Genomic DNA, 25,473 nt, shown 5'->3' with positions numbered 1-25,473 from the left:
CTAGACCCCGGTGTCCCCAACACTCGGTCACCCCCAAGCCTACAGATCGCAGGCCCCTCCCACCCCTGCGAGCCGACCTTAGCCAGCCGCACCCCGCGGCCCGCGCCCCGCCCTCCCCGTGCGCCGAGTCCCTCCCCCGCCTTCCCGCGCCCGGAGCCCCCCGCCCCCCGCCCCCCGCCCGGCCCCCCCGCGCCTAGCACCCGCCGCAGGCTGCCTGCGCACGCGCGACCACGGCGGGGGCCGGGCCTCGCGCCCCTTTCCTCCTCCTCCTCCTCCTCCTCCCCGCCCCCGTCCGGGCCCGGCGGGGGGCGGAGGCCGTGCGCCTGCGCGGAGCCGGCAGTCCGGCAGGGCCGCAGCCGCGGGGTGGCGGGCGGTTGCCGTGGGGACCGCGGGCCCCTCCCTCCTCTGGTTTCCTGCCCCACGCCGTTCGCACCGAGACGCGGAGGACGACCCCAGCCCTTCCCTCCCGCCGGCCCGGCCCGAGCTGCAGCCGGTGGCCGGGCGAGAGGCGGTGCCGCTCCCAAGATGTCGCAGACGGCCATGTCCGAAACCTACGGTACGAGGCCGGCCGGGGCGCGGGGGCCGGGGGCGCGGGGGCCGGGGGCCGGGGGCGCGGGGGCCGGGCTGTGTGCAGCGTTTACGTGACCTGCGTTTTCAAGTTTCCTCCGCGCTCGCATCCTTGGGGTTTTCCCTTCCTTAGTCCGGTTTCAATAGCTCAGGGTTTGGGAAGCCAGTTTAAGACTTTGCTCTGCGATATTGTCCCCAGCGAGGGATGTGAAGGACTTAGGGCGACGCCTGCATTTCAGTGTGTTCCTCGAATATTCCAGCTTGACCTTTCCTGGTTTGGAATTCCTTTCTTTGCCCTGGGATTGCAATGAGAAGTAATCGATAGGCTAATCCATGCCTTCCTTCGGAGACCTCTCGCCTCATTTATTTCTGTTTCTCGGTCTCTCGGGCTTTTAGTCCTTTTTGCGTTGCATTACGACTATTTATCAATGTGCCTTTTTAAAACCATAAACACCCTGGAAGCAGAGCCCTATCTGTTTAATCTTTGCTTCCCCTAAAACAGCCACCCCTGGAGGGGTCTCCACAAACAATTTTTGAGTAATCGAAAGCCTTCCCAATTCATATACTGTGTTTTTGTTTTGTTTTGTTTTAGCCCTGCGTGGTAAAAATAAATAATATCCTGCACGTCTCCTTTGCATCAGGCTTCAGGAGATGTTTACCAGTCTCTAATCACTTGTTCAGATGTGTGCATTCTCAGATTAAGACTTTGGGAGTTTTACAATCCCAGGGAGAGGTTCAAGTTCAAAAGTATGTACCTGAACTCAGATCACTTGTGCTGGCCTGCTTGCTGCTCGGTCAACGAATAGGCGTGGAATGGCATGATGGAGCCGGCAGGGTACTAGGAGGCGCTGTCCACACTGCAGGCAACACAACAGGCGTGGTTCTGGTCTCGGAGCATGCAGTCTAGTGGGGGATGCAGAGTTAATGCCGTCACGACACTAACGAATGAGTAGCTTAAAACTCCGGGCAGGAGTTCTGAAGGAGTGTGCCCTAGGAAGGGATGTTAGAAGGAAACCTGACCCAGGCTGGGGAGCCGAGGAGGTAGTAACCAGCCAGCATGGAGGAACAGCAGATGCCCAGGGCCAGACAGCGTCGGAGAGAAATGGAGCTCCAAAAATAGAGCCTAAACAGTGGGACATGGGGGAGGGGGAGGCAGAGAGGGCCTTTGGAAGGTTTCCACCTTTCTTCTAAGAGGGGTGAGGTCACAGTGCATTGGCTTCACCTTCAGCCCCTCCTGTGACTTGTGCTTGCCCTGTTCTTGGTGCCACTTGGGGCCTTACATCTATTCCTAGAAGGCTTAGGAAATCCTCCAGGAAGTCGATAGCGTTTTTTGTGTTGTCAGAGCTGCACATGGTCCTGTGCATCCATGTGATCTGGTTCTCCCTGTAGAGAACCACAGTCAGAGATTTTGTAAAGAAAATCCATTTTCTAGCAATTTTTGGCTGTACTTTATTTTCAAGCTCCTTACCCCACACTTTTTTCCTTTAACCTGGATAAGGAGCATTAGGGAGGGGTGGAAAGTCTAAATAAGAAAACCCAAGTGGGGATTATGAATTAGTAAGAAAGGACTGGAAGAGTTTGGGAAGATAAAGCTTTTTCATTTGTCTTATATGAAATAACCTTGACAAAATACCACATATCTCTACTTCACTTTAGACACAGTTAATTGAACTTTTGAGTACCACAGATTAACTGATTAAATAATGATCAAAAGGCTTTAACCAACAGTATTCTTATGTCATGATACCTCCCAAATATGTTTTTACTTTTTTACTTGCAATTTCATCTTTTCCTCTAATAGAGGTAATTAGAGGAAACTAATGGAATAGAAAATTAGTTTTAGAAACAGCAAATATGGCAGTTGAAATTTCGAACCTAAAATAAGAATCAACCAAAAGTCCTAAGCTGTCACCTTCATTTATCATTGACCATATTTGCACAGCACTGTTCCCCCCAAAAGTAAAACAATCATTTGCCTCTTAGATAGCTGACAAAGGAATGTGTCCCTAACCTTTAAATTCCTTTGTGCTCCACGGTCATTTTCTCTTCCAGAAAAGGAGGCTCTGTAGCTCGACAGGGATAGGATGAAAAATAAAGAGCCAGTGCTTACAAAGTACCATTAATGAGCTATATCTACCTGTTTTTTAGCATATTAAGGCAATATTTCACCTCCCATAGACTGAGTAGTAGTCAACATTTTGCTGCCTTGAAACTGTATAACCACATACTGTATATAATATTGAATACTGTATATAATATTGTAATACAAAATTGAAATCTTAGGTTTCAGATTGAAACGCTGGATCTGAATATCTCTGAACTGAAACAGTGTTTCCCAAATATTGTCAGATTCACAGCATTCTTAAAGCCTTGGCCAATTAGTATGGCTTAGAACTTCCTGAGGAACTCCAGCCATCTAAGACTTGAGAGGTCAGAAATTGGCCCTAAGTAATTCCTGACACCAAGACTTGTGAGACAGAATTAACAAGTTGAGTAGGTAGTACCAAGCAATGGTGGTCAGAAAGGAGCTAAAAAGTATAAGTGGTGCCAAAAGTGCTAGGAAAAAAATTTAAAAAGTAAGGACTAAAGCAGTCTACCACTGGGGAAGAATCTAAGATAAATCTCTGCACTTTGGAGCTTATGCTTTCTACAGTGAACACAGTTTGTGAAACAGGAACACAAATGATGGGTCTTGTGCTGATTTTTATTACAAAATAGTCTTAATGTTTTTATTTTGTGCTTTATTTTGAAAGCACAGTATTATAGTATTTACCACATAATTTGGAGAATTATCAAGAGATTTTCTTTTAAAAATATATCATTATTGACTGTTGTGGGTTGAATTGTATCCCCCAAAAGATATGTTCAGGTACTAACCCCAGGTATCTGTGAATGTGACCTTATTTGGAAATAGGCATAAAATAATGAGGTTAAGATGAGGTCCTGTTGGATTAGGGTAGGCCCTAATCCAGTGACTGGTATTCTTGTAAGATGAGAGAAATTTGGGCATAGACATATGGAGAGAGAATGGGATACAAAGATGCAGGCTGAGATCAGAGTGGTAACATCTACAAGCCAAGGATCACCAAGGATGGCTGGCCACTACCAGAAGCTAGGAAGAGGCAAGGAAGGATCCTTTCCTAGAGCCTTCTGGGAAAGCATGGCCCTCCAGACACCTGATTTCAGACTTCCAGCCTCTAGAACTGTTAGACAATAAATTTCTCTAGTTTTAAGCCATCCAGTCTGTGGTATTTTGTTATGGCGGCCCTAAGAAACTAATACATAGGCTTTGGTAGTTAGAATATGACTCATGGAGAAATTGGGGCTTAATAGGTGAGGTAGAGTAAGGAGGATATTTTAGGCAAAGGAAATAACATCGCTCAAGTGATGTGGTACCAAGAAAGTATAAAATAACTTACTATTAGAGAAATCACCAAGATAACCATTACCTTAATTTCATAAAAGACAGGGCATGTAAACAAGGTCCACAAAGGAAGCATATAACATCGGGATAAAGGAGATTTCTCTAAATTGAATGTATTTATTATGTTTAATGTTTGTATTTTTCTTTTTCTCATTTGCTGAAAATGGGTGAACATTTTAAGAACCAGAGTTTGGGGAACACTACACCAGTGGGTCTCAAACTAATGGGCCCCTGAGTCCTCTGGTGTGTGAACACACAGGTTCTGATTCAGTAGATGTGTGGTGGATGGAGGTTCCACACCTGATCAGCTCCCAGGTCAGGCAGGTGCTGTTTGGTCCAGGGCATAGACCTTTGAAAATATTGTTCTTTAGAGAAGCAAAAGTCTGTGATAATTTTTCACAGCCATTCAAACTATAAAGCATATCAGTCCTTGCCTGTGAATGTCTTGCTCCTAAATCTTTATTTCCAGTCATATCATTCACTCAGGCTTAATATCTTATATTCAGCTCCCTACCTAACTATTCCATTTGGATTGCCTGCGGTGTCCTAACACAATGCGTCCCAAACCCAACTAATTACCCACACCTACTCCCCAACCTTCTATTTGTCCCATGTACCCATTTGCCTAAAAGAAAGTTAAAACCCATTTTTATTTCTTCATCATCCTATCTCCTGGATCCAGTTGGTTTCTGTCTTTTAAACTGACCCCTTAACATAGTTCAAGTTACTGTTTACCCTACAAGAGGCAAGAGAAGGTGAAGTTGCGGCCAGTTTAGTGGATTATAAGGCAAGAAGACCCAGCATCCCAAGGTTCTTCAGCACAGGGACGTGAGCAGTTGTGCTAGATTTTGCCTCTTGCGGCTGGTAGCCGTGCAGCTGCTGATGAGCTGCATCTCTAGCTCATGTGCAGCAACAGAAGCGAACTCTCCGGGCAGGGATGAGCTCGGTGGTTTCTGGCAGGGGTACATCAGAAGGGGTTTAGGTATAATTTATTTGGGGACTCAGACTATTGGTAACAAATGCCACAGCTTTGTAGGAATATCATAATGACTTAAGTAAATGGTATTTCCAGAGCTTCTTGTGCTCCTTGAAAAATGATTCCGTGTAAGCATCAATGTGAACTTTACTTCTAACAATAATAATGGTAATATCTCTTCAGTTAAGGGCCACGTCACCCACATTTTGTGAAAAGTATCTTGCACTTTGGGCCCTTTGTATGGAATTATCCGTAACAGGATTCTTTGGCAAGGGTCAGTACTATACTGGTTACTTTTATCATGTATAACCAGGCTAGTGTGTTTATGTTCTTTGCTCTGAATATTTCTTTGGAATGAGAAGAAAGCTGATGTTTCTTGAATTTCTTCTCATAAACCATCCTCTAGAGATTGATTAGACTGTTGGAATGGATTTTTTTTTTTTTCCCATTTCTGAGAACTCCATTAGGACACATGCCAGTGGAAATAGTCTGAGGGAAAACCTTTGAATCCCCTGTGTTCTGCGATGCGTGTCTGTCACTGCTTTCTCTGTCAGTATGATCTTGATAATGGACTAAGTTCTGTATGTATGAAGAATAATTTTTTTGCTTCTCTGTAGCTGTGAATAGAATAGCTAAAATGACATGCAAGGTACTGTTATTTAAAGGAAGGATAAAGTAAGGCAAACGTAAAGAATGGCATACCATAGCACTGTAACACATAAATCAAATAAGCACTGTATAACTACAAATTTTCTTCCTTTGCAATCCCTCTGTAAGCTTTCCAAACCAAAATAAGTTTATGTTGAGAGATTTGACAATAGCAATACATCCCTGATAATGATGGCTGTGATACCTGGAGAAAGAATGCTTCGTGGCGGGGCGGCTGGGTGGCTCAGTCGTTAAGCGTCTGCCTTCGGCTCAGGTCATGATCCCAGAGTTCTGGGATCGAGCCCCACATCGGGCTTCCTGCTCGGCGGGAAGCCTGCTTCTCCCTCTCTCACTCCCCCTGCTTGTGTTCCCTCTCTCGCTGTGTCTCTCTCTGTCAAATAAATAAATAAAATCTTAAAAAAAAAAAAAAAAAGAATGCTTCGTGGCTCGGCCATAGCCAAGGGCGTTCCTACCTACTCAGAATGCTAAACCCTTGTATGACAATACTTAGTTATGTCAGTCTTTGGATTCTTTCTATTTCTCTTATGTGCTGTGTCTTTGGCATTTAAGTCTTAAAAGCAGCTAACAATATTTAGATATGGGGTAGGATGCACTATTCATAAAGTGCTAATAAATTATGAACGAGAGGATGTATTTTAGAGTGAGGTTTGTAATTTTTCATGAATTTTTAATCATGTAGAAAAAATTGGAAACTTTAAAGCGAAGCATCTCTTTCTCCTGTGTTATAATTTAAAATATTATTGTATGTTATTATTATACTGTTTCTTTTGTTCATTTGCTTATGCCTGTTATTACAGGAGCCCTCATACAATAAATACTGCATCTTTGCACTGCCTGTGCGGACTTTGCATATTTTTTTTTTTTAAGATTTATTTTTAACTAAATCTCCACACTCAATGTGGGCCTCGAACCCACAACCCCAAGATGAAGAGCTGCATGCTCTACTGACTGAGCCAGTCAAGCACCCTGGAGACTTTGCATATCTGTTTTATAATTTGGTCAAATCTCAATGGTGACAAAGAAAATTTTTCTTTCAAGATGAGACCATAAGTTCTTTAAAAGCAAGGGACTGCTGAGGTGACTTTCTGTCCCTGGTGCTGTGAATGGCTCCTAGACACAGCCTTCAGGGACTGCTGAAAGCACCTTTGATTTGATTCCATTTGAGAGGTAGTGTTTTTCTTCTCAGGTACAGAATATGAAACAAAAGGCCAGGTTAATAGAAAACCCAACTGTAAGACCTAGTTTTCTTTTCTTTATGGTAGAAGTCAAACAATGTTTACATTGTGTGTAATATAAATGCAACTCTAATTAAAACCTCTTCCACAAGGGCGCCTGGGTGGCTCAGTTAAGCGTCAGCCTTCAGCTTAGGTCATGATCTCAGGGTCCTGGGATCGAGCCCGTGTCGGGCTCCCTGCCCAGTGGGGAGTCTGCTTCTTCCTCGCCCTCTGCCCTTCCCTTGGCTCGTTCTCTTTCTCTCTCTCAAATAAATGAAATCTTAAAAAAACCCAAAACAACCAACCTTCTTCCACAGACCACCATTGCTTGAACTAAAGAGGTCACACAGTGCGTCTTTTAAGAAATCGATTTCCCTTCTGAGACTTGGGATCTGGAAGCAGTTCCCAGAGCATGGGAGCAGGGAGCTGTGGAGGTTATTTCCCTGGCTTTCTGGAGCTGCAGGGCTTGAATGCTGCCCCCAGTTGAATGAACCTAAGGAGAGAACATGTTGATCAGGTGGAAGTTGGTCAACGGTGGAGGTGAACGAGCTTTGAAGGCAGGCTTTGGTGTATCCATCGAGCACTTCGGGGGGAGACTCTCACCCTGCTCAGTAGCCAGGGGGCTCTTAGGGGCAGACAGAACCCTGTTGTGGTGGCAGATGTATCAGCTGATCTGAATCTGTGCTAACTAAACAAATGCCTGGCATTTGGTGGTTACCAGGTAAATAGTGGTTGAATGAACTCCCCTCACTCTAAATCCCTGCTCACTTCTGATTGTAAATTGATTCTAAATGACCAAAAAATAAAAGAATTTTTAAAATTATGCTTAACAAAATTTCTTTTTAATAGGTAAGAGGTGATGAGCTCTTTTGGTCATTTTATCAGGTAGAATGCTTCCAACTACAAGTGGTAGAAAACCCAACTCAAAATGCCGTAGGTAATATGAAAAAAGGTTTTTTTCAAGTAACTATAGATGAGGAGGTTTCAGGGTTTGCTGATTCAGAAGCTCAGGTGTGTCAGCAAGGACCTAAATGCTTCCTACGTCTCTTCTCTAGCTGGCACTGTTAGCCTCATCCCCCTCAGTCCTAAAATGACTATTCTACAATCTGAGTGTGCTTTCTTGTTACATCCATGGACAAAAGGAATTCTTTCCTGCATTTTTGGAGTAGAAGTCCTTCCTCTCCATCCAGATGGACCACGTTGGGTCAAGTGCCTGCCCCCGGACGAATTATGTGGCCAGGGTAACACTACGCACTGTTTAGCTTAAGCCGGTATGTATTTCTAAAACAGTCTCTGGCTCCAAGTGACCGTAATTGGCATAAAATAACCAAAGCCTGTCTCTAGTTTTGGGGTCACGTTGACCTGTTACTTTGGCTCCTTGGGGGATTAGTTGTTGGGCAGATAACATCTACTACAACAGCGTCTACCACAGTCTCCAAAAAATGTAAGAGACAATTCAGTTTCAGCTGTTTGTTCCAGGTAATGATCTTCCTGAAAATGAGGGACTTAAACGTTCCTTCACGCCCCTCCTCCTCCAGTGAGGAAGTAGTCAGAGAAAGTAGCACCGTAGTAGAGAAAGCACGGGCCTCCATCCACCTTGGCTATACGCACACCCACTAGAGTTCCTTGTCTTCTTAAAAAAATTGAAATTTCCCTTGTCATTTTGTAAACATGATATACTTGCACTTGTTCTTAGTTCTTATTGTCTTTGTGAATGTGCTAAAAAAATACTTGGTGTTTTGAAGACTAACATTCCTCTTCAGAGTCACTGGAACCATGATAATACTTTGGGGGCAAACAGAAGTTCGCTATTTGGTGCCCATTGCTCTTTTTCCACTTTTCATATATTAGCACCTTGAGTAATTTTGTCATAAATATGTACATAACGTAGGATACTATACCTTTATAAGAATGAAGTCCATATTTTGGATTATCTTTTTATATTCAATTCTGTAGAGACATTTGTAAGTCGAGACATTGGTAAAACTTTATTGGTAAAATTGATATTAAAGTGTCTTGTTATGCAATTTCCTTTAAATGTTTACAACTATAAAAGCATTGTGAGTTAGAGTATTTCCTCTGGTATGTATTATATAATAATAAAGTTAATTTTCTCTATTACATTTTCCCAAGAACAGTGTTATTTCTAGCTATTGCATGACTAAACAAGCTTTCTGAGTGTGTACTAGTTGAAGGTTCTTCTGGTATTAACCTATTGTTCTGTTTCCATGGTTATACCAGGAAATTTTCCTCATTGAAAAACTGTTGGTGTACCGAGGCTGAATTCTCTTACCTCTAGATAAAGGGTGAAGTTAGAGTAGTGTACACAGAGTTCTTTGTGCCCAGTGTCTCGGATCCTCATGACAATGTAAGGTAAACACGGGAGCCCACTTATGGGTGAGGAAACGGAGAGGTTCGGTGCTCTGCCTAAAGTCCCGGAGCTGGGAGATACAGAGCCACAGTTTGGACTCAGATTTGCCTTGCATCACATTCTCAAGGGTAGTCAGGTTTTTACTCTGCTTCTCTGTCTTGTACAAAAATCTCCATAAAATCTCAGGTCAGTGGCGACCCAGAATAAACATTCCCACTGGATGTCATTGCTCTAGTGCATGTTATAGACAGGCATTGGACATTTAATATGAGTCAAAATCTTTCTCTGAATGCAGCATGGAACTGCATTGGGGTGCGGAGTAGTGGGCACCAAAGCCTGTACCTCCCAAACTAATGCCAGGGACCTTCCACAGATCTATGTAATCTCTATATATGTATCTATGTAATCTCACAATCTATGGAACTGCAATCTATGAAATTGCGAATCTATGTAATCTCTCTATGTAATCTCACAATCTATGGAATTGCAAATACTCTTATAGTATTTAAGGTTTGCTTCAAAGTCACAATTCGGAAAGACAACATTTTGTGTACGTATCCTCAAATAAAAAAATTAACTATTCAACTTCTGTCTTTTAATTACACTAGCTGGCGTGTTCTCTGAAACATTTCATAAACCACTTACCCTTCTTATATAATTTTATCCTCACGTATCAGAATCAAATGGAACATTCTACTCTTTAAAGTATCCAAAACTTGTTTCCTGCTTAAGGGTCATTGTTTTTATTAGGTTTCTTTGTTTCTGTGTACTGCGCTGGCTCCTGACTTCCTTTTCTGGACAGTTTTCCACTTTGGGAGAATTATTTCTTTTTTTATATGTCATTATATTGTGTAGAAAACAACTAGGAACTTGCAGTTTCGACGCTGGGTGGCTGACCAGGCTCACTCACCGGCTACCTAACTTGCGTCCACACACCTGGCCCACGGGAGGTTTGATCCCAATGAGCTGGGCAGCAAAATCGCAGATCCTGCCACAGACCTTGAGCAATCAGGGGAGTCTGTGCTGCAAATGTGAAATCCATGATGTCACAGTTCCTCTCTGCTGGCATTTAATTCCGGCTCAGACAGACCGGCAAAGTGCCAGAGTTAGGCTCTCTCGGCTTTCCCACCGTGTTTTACCTGCCCTCTGCAGATCACGTGTTCTGGTTGCCCAAACCTCCTCCCCGCCCCAAGCCAACACTTCACCAAGCTTTTGCAGCTTACCTCCTCTCTCACCAGTGTACCAGAACGTTTTTTCTTTGAAGTGCATGCCGTCTTCTGTTCCGCACTCTACTGGCTCCTTCTCATTGCTGTAACTCGATGACCTTGGGGTTATTCCGTATTCTGCAAGGTCACCTGGCGTAGGGTCTCTTTCTCCACTCTGGCTCCTCACTGCTCCGGGGTGACTGCCGTATCCCTGCAGAGGGCTCAGTCAGCAGCTTAGTGTCCGGTTTCTAACTTCATCTCTAGGCACCTTCTCTTCTGCCCCCCACTCGAGGGGCTCCCTTCCCTGGCTGCTCACGTGCCCTATTCTGCGCACTCCCACCCGGTCTTCACTGGAGCTCCGGCCTCCTGGGTGCCACCGCCCCTTCTGTCAGGTGATGAGCTGTTCCCTCTCCAGAGAGGACACATCGACCCCTTCCTTCCACCTCTTCGTCCTTCAGCTGTGCATGCTTTGCAAATTCCCAGCCCTGGCTTCCCAGCCTGCCTCGCCTGCTGCTGTATAGAGAGAGCTCTCTTTAGATTAAGTTCACTATGGATTTATGGTCTGCTTGCAAGGGACACTCAGTAGTACTTAGCGATCCTCGCTTATCCTGGCCATCTTGCCCTTTGTCTCCACCTGCTGTTTTAAACATTCACTAATCTGTTCAAGCCCATTTTCTCACATCCGGTAGATGACAGGGAAGGAGAACATGCCCTGCTGAGGAAACTGCATCTCCTCCCCTTCCCTGCTCCAGCCTGTGAAGTTACTTACCTCCATGCTCATCCTTGACCCTTGTCTTGTAGTCTCAGAGACAAGGAGGTCTCTCTTCGTGTCTGAGACTAATCCCTGCCTTCCACTTTGGCCCTCAGCCCTCGAGTTTTCAGACTTGCAACGCCAGCCATCCTTTCTTTTGCTCCTGTTAACTGCCTTACACTCTGCAAGCCCCCTGAACACCCCGTCTCTTCTTCCCATCACAGCCCAGCTTCTCGTAAGGGTCGTCAGTACTTTTTATCTGTGGCATCCTGCTTCTTAAATCTAAGCCACCTGATTTTGCTGCCACCTTAGGCGAGGCTGAATTCACGTGGGGTGCTGGGGCTCGGACCCAGTGGACACTTTGCAGCCTCTGTCTTATTCAGCCTCTCCCTTAGGAGGACTGCTTCCCCAAATCTCCACCATGTTGGCTCACAAGTATTTTAAGTTTAATCTCTCTGAATTTGCACTCATTATTTTGCCATAAAATGGATTCCTCCTCAGAACCTTCGGTATTATCTCCCTTGTTGGTGTCACATACCAGCTGGTTCCCTAAGCCAGAGACCAAAGAATCCTCTCAGATGACCCCACCGTCCCAGCATATGACACATTTCTTCTGCCAGGAAGTGAAACATGGACCGAATCCTGTGGTTAGGGCCACCCACCTTTGCCTCCTTTCTGACCTCTGGAAATCTTAAAAGCCAAACCATTGTTCATGGGAGAGCTAGGAAGGCAAAGGCCATCTTGTCTGCTCACTGTGACTTAATTTCCTGGAAGATTCAAGGTCATCATTGGTAGTCAATTGCTGAACGAGTGTGCAGTGCTGTTGAGGGTCCCTTTCTGGCTGGTTTCCTGGTCAGTGGTTCCCTGTGCTGTCAGCTCTTGGTTGTCATTGTGCCTGTAGCTCACAGTCCTTTGTGGTAGAGGCTCCTTGAAATGAGTGTCGAGACACGTCAGTAAGTTCCAAATGCAGGAGGTTTCTCCCGAAGACTTACTCCTTTGGCTCTGTGTTAGCTGTGTCAGTTGGCTTGGAGACCATTTGTTCCTGATCCGTGTTTCGTCTGTGTTCCTGAATGGTTGACTGTTTTTTTCCCCTTTGGCTTTCATTTCTTGTACCTTGTTTAAGAACTTCCCTCTCCCTTTAGATGAAGAATGAACTTCAGTGTCTTTCAAAATTTTGCCTTTTTTTTACATTTGCATTAATTTACCTGAAAACAGTGTCTGTGGATGTTTTCAGGCAGGGGTCCAATTTCACATTTATTCCCCATACGGATACCCAGATGTCCAGGTATCACTTCTCAGATTGTCTGTTTTTTTCTCCCAGGCATTTGTGATACCTGCTCAGTCATAAATATGTAGGCTTATTTCTGGATCTCCACCCCATGGTCAATGTATCCATCTTTGCCTGAATGGTTGACTTTTAAATAGAAATTCATTTCTGTTTAGTTGATACCTTTCCTATTATCTCATTTAAATTTCTCGTGAAAAATTAAAAGCACATTAGTAGCATATATTCGTTTCAGATTTTCTGGTTTGGGATATGGTCTTTCCCCCACCTTCAAGCTTAATTCATGCTGAAGAAACCCTCATCAGGTGAATGTAATTATCATAGGTTGGATGCAGAAAAACCTCTTTGTGATTTTGAGCCTTAAAATTAACACCCATTGCCATAAATCCACATCAAATCTGATTTAAGTAGACATAATTATTTAACTAGTTCACATTTAGGTTATCTTTTTACACAACCTAACTGGGCAGTTCTCCTTCCTTAATTACTCAGTAATATGGCTCTTTACCTGCTCCTGTTAAACCCTTTCGTAGCTGTGAAGCACTCTACACTTGACATGTAAAATATATACTCTATATTTCATGTATATGTCATTCAACTTCAAGCAAGGAAAGAGAAAAAGAAAGTAAAACCCTGCAGATTATAAAAGCAAAATAAATTAGTAAAATCAATGTAAATGCTACCGTACCCACAGAGACGCCAGCAAACCTCCAATACTCCCTCTCTGAAGAGAGAACATCAGGCTGTACTCCTGACCCCTGGGTTGAAGATGAGGGCATGGGACCCCCATCTTGCGCTCAGCTACAAGGAGGTGTGTGAATTCTAAATCTCCTCAGAAATAGGAGGGGTATCAACTGCAACTCCTCATACAGTTGGATTCTTCTCACCTACAAGGAATAATTCATTACCCATTGTGGTGCTTGGTTTTATCTCTGTTAGCCAAACACAGATCTCTCCACACAAAAATAGCACACTGGACAGCTTGGCTTCTTACCTGCCCTCCTTCCTTCTGCCCCATTGCCTTCTTGAAGCGCATCCTTTGGTCATTCTTCCAGTTTAGGATTGTGCATAGTAAACTTACAGCCATTGTTTGATATTATCACCTATTCTTTTATTTTTCATAGAGCTCTTTATTTTGAGATAATTATAGATTCACATACAGTTTTAGGAAAAAATACAGAGCTCTCATGTACCCTTTCCCTGTTTTCCCCAATGGTAACATCATGCAAAACGCTCATAAGACACCACCTCCGGGATATTGATTTGCCACAGCTGCAGAAATAAAATATTTCTATCACCGCAAAGATCTCTCCTATTGCCCTTTTATAGGCACACACTCTTCCTTCCTGCCCCCACCCGCTCTGTAGGCCCTGGCAACTACTAATCTGTTCTCTGTTTCTATAATCTTGTCACTTCAACAATGTTCTTAAATGGAATCATGCATCACATAATCTTTTGGGATTGACTCTTTCTCTGGAGATTCCTCCAGATTACTGCATACACCAACAGGTTCATTCCTTTTTCCTGCTCGATGGGATTCCTTGGTATGAGTGTACTAGAGTTTGTTCACCTGTTGAAGAGCATCTGGGTTGTTTCCAGTTTGGGGCTATTGTGAATAAAACTACTATAAATGTTGGTGTACAGAGTTTTGTGTGAACATAAATCTTAATTTTCTGGGATAAATGCCTAGGAGTACAATTGCTGAGTCATATGGTAGTTGCATGTTTAGTTTTTTAAGAAACTGAACTAATTTCCAAAAGTACATTTCTACCAGCAGTGTGTGGGTGATATGATTTCTGAGCATCCTTGCCATCATTTGGTGTTGTCACTATTTTTTATTCGAGCCATTCTGGGTAGTTGTATAGTAATACCTCATTACAGTTTTAATTTGCATTTCCCTGATTATTGGTTAATGATGTTAAACATATTTTCACATGCTTACTTGCCATTTGCCTATCTTTTTCTGCAAATGTCTCTCCATGTCACGACCGTTTTCCAGTTGGATTGTTTGAGTTTATATTGTGGAGTTTTGAGAGTTTTTTTTTTAAATGTGTATAATCTAGATGCTAGTCCTTTGTTGGATATATATTTTTCAGTCTTTTCTTCCACTCTGTAGCTTATCTTTTCATTCTCCTAACAAAATTTTCTTTTTTTTTTTTAAGATTTATTTATTTATTTGAGAGAGAGAGTGTGCACGAGTGCACAAGCAGGAGGTACCGAGGGAGAGGGAGAGAGAATCTCAGGCTGCGACAAGCACGGAGCCTGATGAGCTTGATCTCATGACCCCAAGATCACGACCTGAGCCAAAACCAAGAGTCAGATGCCCAACCGACTGTGCCACCCAGGTGCCCCCAAAATTTTCTACAAAGGAAAAGTTTTCAATTTTGATAAAGTCCAATTTATCAGTTTTTCTTTCTCTGGCTTGTTTTTTGGAGTCAAGTCTAAGAACTCTTTGCTTTTCCATAGATCCTAAAGATTTTCCCCAAAATTTTATAGTATAATGTTTTACCTTTAAGTCTGTGATCTATATTGAGTTAATTTTGCATAAGGTATGAGACTTAAGTCATAGTGTCATTTTTTTCCCTTTATGGGTGTCCAGTTGCTTCAGCACCATTTGTTGAGAAGGCTAGCTTTCTGGCATTGAATTATTTTTGCAGTTTTTTTTTTTTTTTAAGATTTTATTTATTTGAGAGAGTGAGAGAGAGATCACAAACAGAGGGGAAGGGTAGAGGGAGAAGCAGACTCCCCGCTGAGCAGGGAGATGGATGCAGGGCTCCATCCCAGGACCCTGGGATCATGACCTGAGCCGAAGGCAGATGCTTAACCAGCTGAGCCACTCAAGTGCCCCTGTTTTTGCAGTTTTCAAATCTGTTGGATGAGTTAGTATAGGTCTACCTTGGGGTTCTTTGTTCTGTTCCATTGATCTATGTATTATGTATCTCCAAGTGTCGATATCAGACAGACAGGATTACTATAGCTACATCATAAGTCTTCAAATCAGGTAAAGGGATTCCTCAGCTATTCTAGTTCTTTTGTCTTTCCATATAAACGTTAAGCTTGTCTATACCAAAAAGCCTTGCCAGAATTGTTACAGAAACTTTATAAACATGTGTCAGTTTGGGGAGAATTGACATCTTTACTATGTCCAGTCTTCTAATCCAGGAACACAGTATATCTCTCCCCTTATTTAGATTTTCTTTTTTTTTTTTCCCCATCAGCATTGTGTACTTATTAGCATAGACGTCCTTTATGTGTTTTGTTAGACTGACACCTAAGTAAATTTTTTTTGAAGATTTTATTTATTTGAGAGAGAGGGAGAGAGTGAGTGAGAGCACAAGCAGGGGGAAGGGACAAAGGGAGAAGGAGAAGCAGGCTCCCAGCTGAGCAGGGACCCCCACACAGGGACTTGATCCCAGGACCATGACCCAAGCCGAAGGCAGAGGCTTCACCGAGTGAACCACCTAGGTGCCCCCTAAATATATTTTTTGAGTGATTGTGAGTGGCATTATATTTTTAATTTTGATGCCCATGTTTGTTATTAGTGTTAGAAATACAGTTGATTTTTATATTCTGTAATCTTGACCTTGATGAATTCACTTATGGGTTGTAGATTTTTTGGTTTTGTTTTGCTTTTTGAGATTCCTTGAATTTTCATTGTATACAGTCATATCACCCATCAATATGAACAGTTTTATTTCTTCCTTTTCAATCTGTGTGCCTTTGTTTCCCTTTCATGTCTTATTGCATTGGCTGGAACTTCCTGTGTGGTATTGAAAAATAGTGGTGAGAGCCAACATCCTTTCTGTGTTCCTGATCTTAGGGGGAAAGTAGTCTTTCATCGTTAAGTATAAGGTTAGCTGTAGAATTTTTTAAATGGTCTTTATCAAGTTGAGGAAGTTCCTCTCTGTTCTTGTGGTTTTGTTTTTTTTTGAGAGTTTGATCACAAGCAGGTGTTGATTCTTGTGAAATGCTTTTTCTGCACCAATTGATATGATCATCTGACTTTTCTTTATTAGCCTATTAATACTGACATTGATTTTGAAATATTGAACTTGCCTTTCATCCCTGAAATAAAGCCCACTTGGTCATAGTGTATAGTTGTATTTATAAATATAAATATTAGTGAATTCTATTTGCTAGTATTTTATTAAGTACTCAGAGATATTGTTCTGTAGTTGGTTTTGTTTCAATACTGTCATCTGGTTTTTGGTGTCAGTGTAATAATAAATATAAGTATATGTAAATAAAATTTTAAATACCTTTATGCTATGTAATATGTAATTACATACTTAACAATATGTATTTAATAATACTTATATTAATATGTGTAGTATATGAAACATATCTTTAATATGCTAAATATATAACATTAAAATTTTTAAATAAACAAAAACATATAATAAGTTAGGTAATAATAAATGTCAGCTTCCTAAAATGACTTGAGAAGCGTTCCCTCTTCTATTTTCTCAAAGAGGTTGTATAGAATTGTGTTCTTTTTACAATATTTGATATAATTCAATAGTGAAATCATCTCAGCCTGAATATTTCTGTTTTGTGAGTTTTAAAATTACAAATTCAATTTCATTAATCACTATAGGGCATTTGTGTTTTCGAAGAATTAGTCCATCTCATCTAAGTTGTTGAATTAATGTGTGTGGAGTTGTTCATGTTATTCCTTTGTTATCTTTTTGAAGTCTGGAGGGTCTATAGTAATATGCCCTGTTTACTTCCTGAAACTGAGTATTTGTGTCTTCTCTCCTTTTCTTTGTCAGTCTTAGTTACATAAATGGATTAAAGGTGGCCCTGTATATTGGCCCCTATATTGTTTTCTTCTTCACAGCAAGCTGGGGACATTAGTTCAAAGTCTCCCGGCACTAAACTAAAATTCTTACACATGAGGTGCTTAAAATACAGCCCAAATAAGCATATTTTTAGCCATTTAGAGACTTCCTGCTTTTCATACCCTGTGAAATTACACTCACCATCTGCTAACCTTTGGTAAACAAACTCAGGGGCTATAAAAGACCTCAAGCTGCCGGCTGCCCACCAGACTGCTGAGTGACATCATGTGGACACATAAATCCCCTCTGCAGAGCCCTTGTCCTCCAGAGGTGCCCATGCCCTGTTCCCCTCCTGGGCCCCTTGTCCAGAATCTCCCGCTGTGAGGATGTCCCCTCCAATGCAGCCTGTCAGAGTGCCACCCAAAGAAAGTGGATTTTGCCATCTCACAGTCATGTCTTTTTCCGGGTTGGCCCCTAATTCCTTGAACTCATCACACTTTTGCTAGAAGTTTATCCATTGTACTGATCTTTTCAAGGAGCCAGCTTTTGTTTCATGGATTTTCTGTTTTGTCTTCTATTTTTAGTTTCATTGATTTCTGCCCCTTATTATTTCCTTCCTTATGCTTGCTTTAAGTTTATTATACTCTCCTTTTTCTAGGTTCTTGAGGTAGGAATGTAGATAATTGATTGAGACTTTCTTTTTTCCTAATGTGTGCATTTAGTGCTCTAAATTTTCCTCTCAGCAATGCTTTAGTTGTATCCCACAAATTTTGATAGGTTGTATTTTCTTTTCCATTCAGCCCGATATTTGTTTGATTTCCCATAAGACTTCTTTAAATCAGAGATTATTTAGGGGCGCCTGGGTGGCTCAGTCAGTTAAGCATCTGCCTTTGGCTCAGGTCGAGATCCCCATGTTCTGGGATCGAGCCCCACATCGGGCTCCCTGCTCAGTAGGAAGCCTGCTTCTCCCTCTCCCTCTGCCCTCCCCAACTCCTGCTCTCTCTCTTGCTCTGCTCTCCCTCTCTCTCAAATAAATAAAATCTTTAAAAAAAATAAATCATAGATTATTTAGAAGTATGTTGATTAGTATCCAAGTATTTGGAGATTTTCTTGTTGTCTTCATGTTACTGATTTCTAGTTTGATTACATTGTGATTGGAGAACACATTCTATGTGATTTCAATTCTTTTAAATTTGTTGGGGTTTGTCTTATGGCCCCGGATATAGTCTAACTTGATAATATGTCTCAGGGGTCCTTGAAAAGAATGTGTTCTGCTCTTGTTGGGTGGAGTATTCTGTAAATGTCAACTAGATCGCGTTGGTTTACTATGTTTTTGTTCTTCTGTATGCTTGCTGATTTTTTGTCTAGTTGTTCTCTCAGTTGTAGAGAGAGGGGTATTGAGGTCTCCAACCATAATTGTGGGTTTGTCTGTTTCACACCTTTTAGTTCTGTCAGTTTTTGCTTGACATATACTTTATAGCTCTATTATTTGGTGCATACACATTTAGGATTCCTATGTCTTTTTTTTACACAATGTTATATTAGTTTCAGGTGTGGATTCCTATGGATTGCTGGTAGATTTATTCTTTTATCATGTAATAACTCTTTTGGTCTCAGGAGGTTTTCCTTGCTATTAAGTCTGTTTTATCTGATAATAATAATGTTTTCCTTTGACTAAATGTTTGCATGATACAGCTTTTTCCATCCTTTCACTTTCAGCCTGCCTGTATCATTATAATCCAAGTGAGATTCTTGTTGACAGCATATAGTCGTGTCATGTTTTTTCATCTAATCTGCCAGTTTTTGTCTTTAATTGGTATAAATGGTTTCCATTTATTATAATTATTGATATATAAATATTGATATATTAGGACTTATTTTTCAGTTTTTAGTCTGTTTTTCATTTCTCTCTTTTTCCAGTGTTCCAGTGTTATGTGAACATTTTTAAGAATTCTATTTAATTTATTTATAATATTTTTGAGTATATTTCTTTACATAGGTTTTTTAAGGGTTGCTCTGTATTACATTATATATACATATCACAGTCTACTGGTGTCAATCATTTTCTCCATTTGAGAGAAATATAAAAACCTTACCTTCTTTTATATCCCTATAACTGTCCCCCACTTTGATATAATTATCTTAAATATTTGCTCTACTCCTATTTAGAATCACATAAGTGTTACCATTTTTGCTTGAACAGCCAGATACAATTTAGAAAGCTCAACAGGAGAAGAAGAAAAGCCTATTGTATTTATCCTTTTTTTTTTTTTTTTTTTTTTTAGTTTTTATTTAAGTAAACTCTACACCCAACATGAGGCTCAAACTCATGACCCTGAGGTCAAGAGTTGCCTGCTCTTCTGACTGAGCCAGTCAGGAGCCCCTTATTTATACATTTTTTGTTTGCCATGTTCTTTCTTCCTTCCTGATGTTCCAAGGCTCCTTTCATCATTTATTTTCTGTTTAGAAACCTTCTTTACAATTCTTTTAAGCATGATTTTAGGATTGGTCTGTTGCTGACAAATTCTGTTAGAGTCCCCCCACCACCACCCCATCCCTCCCCCAAGAATGTCTTGATTCCCCCTTCATTCTAGAAAGTCATTTTCACTAGATATAAGATTCTGGGTAGAGCTCCCTGTCAGCCCTTGAAAAATGTGCCACTTCCTTCTGGCCTCTGTGGTTTTTGATGAAAGATCTGCTGTCATTTGGATTATTTTTTTCTCTGTAGGCAAGCTGTCATTTTCTCTGGCTGCTTTCAAGGTATTTTTCTTTGTCTTTAGTTTTCAGAAGTTTAGTTATGATATATATTGGCATGGATTTATTTGGATTCATCCTCAGCTTTTTGAATCTGGATTTATGTCTCTTGCCACATTTAGAAAGTTTTCAGCCATTGTTTCTTTGAGTATTTTTGCAGCCCTGTTCTCTTTTTCCTCTTCTTTCCTGACTCCAGTGACATAAATATTAGAGCTTTTTTTGTAGAATCAAAGGTCCATGAGGCTCTACTCATATATTTTCAGTCTGTTTTCTCTTTGTTGTTTAGATTGGCTATTTTCTGTCATTTTGTATCCAGTTCACAGATTGTTTTTCCTGTCCCTTGCATTTTGCTATTGAGCTCATCTGCTGAGCTTTATATTTCAGTTACTGTATTTTTCAATTCTAAAATTACCATTTGGTTCTTTATATCTTTTATTTCTTTGATAAGACTTTCTCTTCACTAAAGATTTGTTTTTCATTTGTTTCGAGCATGTTTGTATTACTTGTTGAAACATTTTTTTTTTTTTAAGATTTTATTTATTTTATTTGAGAGAGAGAGAATGAGAGACAGAGAGCATGAGAGGGAGGAGGGTCAGAGGGAGAAGCAGACTCCCTGCCGAGCAGGGAGCCCGATGCGGGACTCGATCCCGGGACTCCAGGATCATGACCTGAGCCGAAGGCAGTCGCTTAACCAACTGAGCCACCCAGGCGCCCTTGTTGAAACATTTTTATATTTAAAAATCTTTTAAAAGATTTTTTTAAGTTGCTTTAAAATTTTTGTCATGCATTTTTGACATTTCTGTCATCTTGGCATTGGAATCTATTATCTTTCTTCTTTCAGTTTGAGACCTTCCTGGTTCTCAGTATGATGAGTGATTTTCACTTGAAACCTGAACATTTTTATATTATGCTATGAGACTTGAGATCTTTATTTAAATCTTTTATTTAACTGGTTTCCACTCTTGGGCACAGCCTTGTTACTGCCAGGTGGAGGTAGAAGGGTATACTCCATGCTCGGCTTCCATTGACATCCAGGTGGAGGGAGTGCTCCTTGTTATTGCTCGGTAGGGCTGAGAGCACCAGAGTTCTGCGGCTCCCACATCACCACCACCATGGTCTCCATGACACTGTGGTGAGGGCTGGGGCGGCTCGTAACCAGCTACCCGAGATGAGAGTCTCAGCTCCGTGCTTGGTCTTCTCAGACACCACCCTGCTGTAGTGAGGTTCTCCGGCCTCACTGGGGGACATCCAGCCCCCCCGCCCTGTCACTCAGCCTTTGCTAACACGGGTGGGGGTGGGGTCACAGATTCTCCTGTGCTGTTTGGCTGCAGTAGAGCTGTTGATGTGTAAAGGTTTTCTCACTTGCTAGGCTGCCCTTACCTGGCCCTATGGCTAGACAGAACAGCTTTCTGTGGGCGCTTTTTAAAATCTGCACCCATTGCCATTTCCGGTTGCCAGCTTGTTCAGCTCCAAGTCTGGGGTATGTGAGGTGAAAGGAAAGCCCAAAGAACTCACCCCTGTGTCGTCTTTTCTCAGGCCCCAAGGTCCCTGGCCAGTCTGCCTTCTTCGCTACGCTTTTTAAAGTCTCCATATGTTTCCTTTATATATAATATCTAGTGTCTTAGGTTGTACTGAGCAGGAAGAATAGGAAAAAGTACTTCTATTCCAACTTTCTGGAAGCAGAGGTGTACCTTGGCGTTGAGTATAATTTCTTGTACATTGCATTCTACATTAGACAGTTTTTGTTTTTACGCTCCTTCCTTCAACACCGTGAAGATACTGTCTCACTGCCTTCTGACCTTGGGGTGAGGAACCTAGTTTCTTTATAGGGAATTTTTCCATTCTTCCTGCCTTTATAGTCTTTGTTCTTCCGTTTCACTGTGATGATGATGTGTTTAAGTGTGGACTTATTCTTATTTCTCCTTCTCATGGTTCACAGTTATTTTTGATCTGACAGTCCTTTTAGTTTTAATTCTGTTGAAATTCTTAGTCATGATTTCTTTTAATATTGGCTCTATACTGCATTCTCTATTTTTCCATTCCCAAACACCTGTTAGACCTGTATTGGATCTTTTCCTTCAATCCTCCATATTTCTTAAATCCACATGGTTTCCTCTCCTCGCAACTCTTTGTTCTGCCTTCTGGTAATTTTCTTCAGTCTCCAGTCCAGTTCATAAATTTTCTCCTCATTTTTATTGATTCCTCTTTTTAACCCATCCATTCATTAATTTTAAAGACTACAATTTTTATTTCTGGACACATTCTAGAAATCTAGCTATTCTTTCATATTATTGCATTCTTATAAATTAAATTCCTTTTTTATGGTATTTGTCATCTTGAGTAGACAGTTGACCCATGAATAACACAGGCTTGAACTGCGCAGGTCCACTTCCACATGAATTTCTTTACAGTGTGGTAATGTTAATGTATTTTCTCTTCCTTATGATTTTCTTAGTAACATTTTCTTTTTTCTAGCTTGCTTTATTGTGAGAATATAGTGTATAATACATGTAACATGGAAAATATGTGTAAATCTACTATTTATGTTGTCAGTAAGGCTTCCAATCACCAGTAGACTATTAGTGAAGTGTTTGGGGAGTCGAAAGTTATATGTGGGTTTTTCAACTACACAACATGGGATGGGGGAGGGGAGTAGTGTCAGTGCCCCTAACCCCTGTGTTGTTCAAGGATCAACTGTACTTTATTAAGTTCTTCTTTTTTTTTTAAATCAAGTTCTTGGAAGCATAATCTGTCTGTAGATGGCTGACTCACTTGTGATGGATTGTTTCCTTGAGTGTTTTGTAATTTTAGATTGTGAGCTCATCTTCAAGGAGCTGTAAATGTGAGAATCCTGTGTGTCCTGCCAAAGTAATTCTTCCAGGCATCCTAGTCATGTCACTTTCATTTTTATTGTTGCTCATTTCTTGATTTAGAGGTTCATTGTCCACATGGTTATTTAAATTTGAATTTCAAACCCACCTATCATACAAGCCCATGATTAAACTTCAAAGGGAAATGTTTTTCCCATTCATTAAGAGGCCAGGCAGAGTGAAAGAAGGCTCCTCATTTCCCTGAGCTAGTGAATAGATTTTTTCCTCCAGCCTACCCTTTGACTTCAGGCTGAGCTTTGAAAAGAACTCAGATTTAGCTCTCTACTCATACCTCCTTCACATGGGCGCAAACTCTTATGCTCTGTCCCACACACGTTTTAAACTCAATACTGACGCATCTGGGCCCCTACTGCTTTTTTCTGTTTCTTCTCTTTCCCAAGCATATAGAATTTTCCTTTCTTTCCTAAAAGCTCAGTTATGCATTTTTTTTAAAATGTGGTATATTTTACCCAGCATTTCTAGATGTTTCACCCAAAAGGATTTTCAAACAAAAAGGTTTTCTACTATATTATGAATACTTACCTGTTTGAGCTACAAGAGGTAGAGTATGAAGAGTTTGTTGGAGGGTTGTCTGGGTGGCTCAGTTGGCTAAGCATCTGACTCTTGGTTTCAGCTCAGGTCACAATTTCAGGGTCATGAGATCAAGCCCCTCATCAGGCTCTGCACTCAGCGAGGAGTCTGCTTGAGATTCTCTCCCTCTCTGCCTCCCCCCGCCCCCCCCACTCTGTCTCTCAAATAAATAAATCTTAAAAAAAAAAGTTTGATGGAGGAATTTTTACATGTGGATATTACATGTCTTACTTGTCTTTTGTCCAGCAAGGTGCAGTTCAGTGGATATGTTACTCTTTTGCCTGTTGGGAGCTATGGTACAATCTAGATAACAATTACCATAATAAAGTACATTTAAGCAAAACTTCCAAAGCAGAAAATAACAGTGGAACAAGAATCAAGCTAAAGTCTATGTCTAGATATATGAGTTTTTGTTCCAGGATCACACAGATTTGTGATACTCATTTTTCTGTGTACATATGAAACGTAAGAAACATTTCAGTTTGCAAATACAAATTCTTTTCTTTGCCAGTATTTATTGTTTCCTATATATTGGCAGCATCTTTATTTGGCTCTCACCTTTTTCTGTTTGCAACTTATATGGTTGACTCTTGAACAGCAAAGGGGTTAAGGGCGCCAACGCTCAGCACAGTTGAAAACCCACATATAAATTCTGACTCCCCGAAAACTTAACTCCTAATATCCTACTGTTGACTGGAGCCTTACTGATAACATAAACAATCAGTTAACACGTGTTTCCTATATTATATGCATTATATACCATATTCTTAAAATAAAACAAGCTAGAGAAAAGAAAATGCTATTAAGAAAATCACAAGGAGGGGGGCACCTGGGTGGCTCAGTCGGTTAAGCATCCGACTCTTGGTTTCAGCTCAAGTCATGATCTTGTGATTGTGGAATCGAGCCCTGAGTAGGGCTCTACACTCAGTGCAGGGTCTGCTTCAGATTCTTTCTCCCTCCCCCTCTATTCCTCTCTACTCATGCTCTCTCTTTCTCAAATACATAAAATCTTTAAAGAAAATCACAAAGGTTGGGGGGCAGCACATGGGTGGCTCAGTTGGTTAAGCGTCCAACTCTTGGTTTTGACTCCGGTCATGATCTCAGGGTTGTGAGATCGAACCCTGAATCAGGCTCCACACTCAGCACAGAATCTGCTTGAGATTCTGTCTCTACCTCTCCCTCTGCCCCTTCTCGTGAGCGCATGCTCTCTCTGTCTTAAATAAATAAATCTTTTTTAAAAAGAAAGAAAATCACAAGGAAGAGAAAATACATTTATAGTACTGTACTGTAAAAAATCCACAATAAGTGAAACCATGTACTTATTCAAGGATCAACTTTACAGTGTATTGGGCTTTATATTTTAAATAGAAGAAGATATTGAACAAAACTGAGAAATTCCAGTGTTTTCATTTTAACCTGGCAATCTTAACCTTTGATTTCTTAGGTTATGAAAGCTGTTCAATGAACATGACTAGATTTGGCATGTTTTATTTTGTGTGTCTATGTAGAAAAATTACATAAGATTTGCCATTTTCCCCATTCTTAAGTCTGCAGTTCGTTTGCATTAAGTACATTCACGTTGTTGACAGCCATTGCCACAATCTATCTCCAGAACTTTTCCATCTTTCCACACTGATACTCATGTCCATTAAACAGTACCTCCTCATTCCCCCCTTCCCTAGCCACTGGCAGCCACGATTCTACTTTCTGTCTCTGAATCTGACTACTCTAGGTACATTATATAAATGGAATCTACAGTGTTTCTCCTTTTGTGACTGGATTGTTTCCCTTAGCATAATGTCTTTGAGGGTTATCCATGTTGTAACATGTGTCAGAGTTTCCTCATTTTCAAGGCTGAGTAATATTCCAGGGTATGTTTACACCATATTTTGTTTGTCCATTTATCTATAAATGGATACTTGGGTTGCTTCTTTTTGGCTACTGTGAATAATGCTGCTGTGAACATGAATGTGGCATGCTTTAAAAACATGTGGTGAGAAACATAAAACTTGTTA

The 25,473-nt window shown here is 41.1% G+C and overlaps 1 protein-coding gene across 3 annotated transcripts in view; it reads left to right on the top strand.

The window, feature by feature from the left end:
* Nucleotides 1-309: 309 nt before the first annotated feature.
* RAB4A (RAB4A, member RAS oncogene family) overlaps nucleotides 310-25,473 on the top strand; it is a 50,474-nt gene continuing 25,310 nt past the window's right edge. Inside the window, exon 1 of one of the 3 annotated variants that reach the window (XM_045877869.3) lies at nucleotides 310-556. In XM_045877869.3, the coding sequence (XP_045733825.1) occupies nucleotides 526-556 (31 nt within the window). In that variant the 5' untranslated portion in view covers nucleotides 310-525. The remainder of the gene's footprint in view (nucleotides 557-25,473) is intronic. The other 2 variants (XM_045877870.3, XM_045877868.3) reach the window with 2 other exon arrangements.

The sequence above is a fragment of the Mirounga angustirostris genome, unplaced genomic scaffold, assembly GCF_029215605.1.
Source record: "Mirounga angustirostris isolate CCGP_5_RB_7025 unplaced genomic scaffold, mMirAng1.0.hap1 SCAF_6, whole genome shotgun sequence".
Taxonomy (NCBI): domain Eukaryota; kingdom Metazoa; phylum Chordata; class Mammalia; order Carnivora; family Phocidae; genus Mirounga; species Mirounga angustirostris.
The sequence above is the reverse complement of the archived record's forward strand: the minus strand, read 5'-3'. Positions and strand labels throughout refer to the sequence as shown.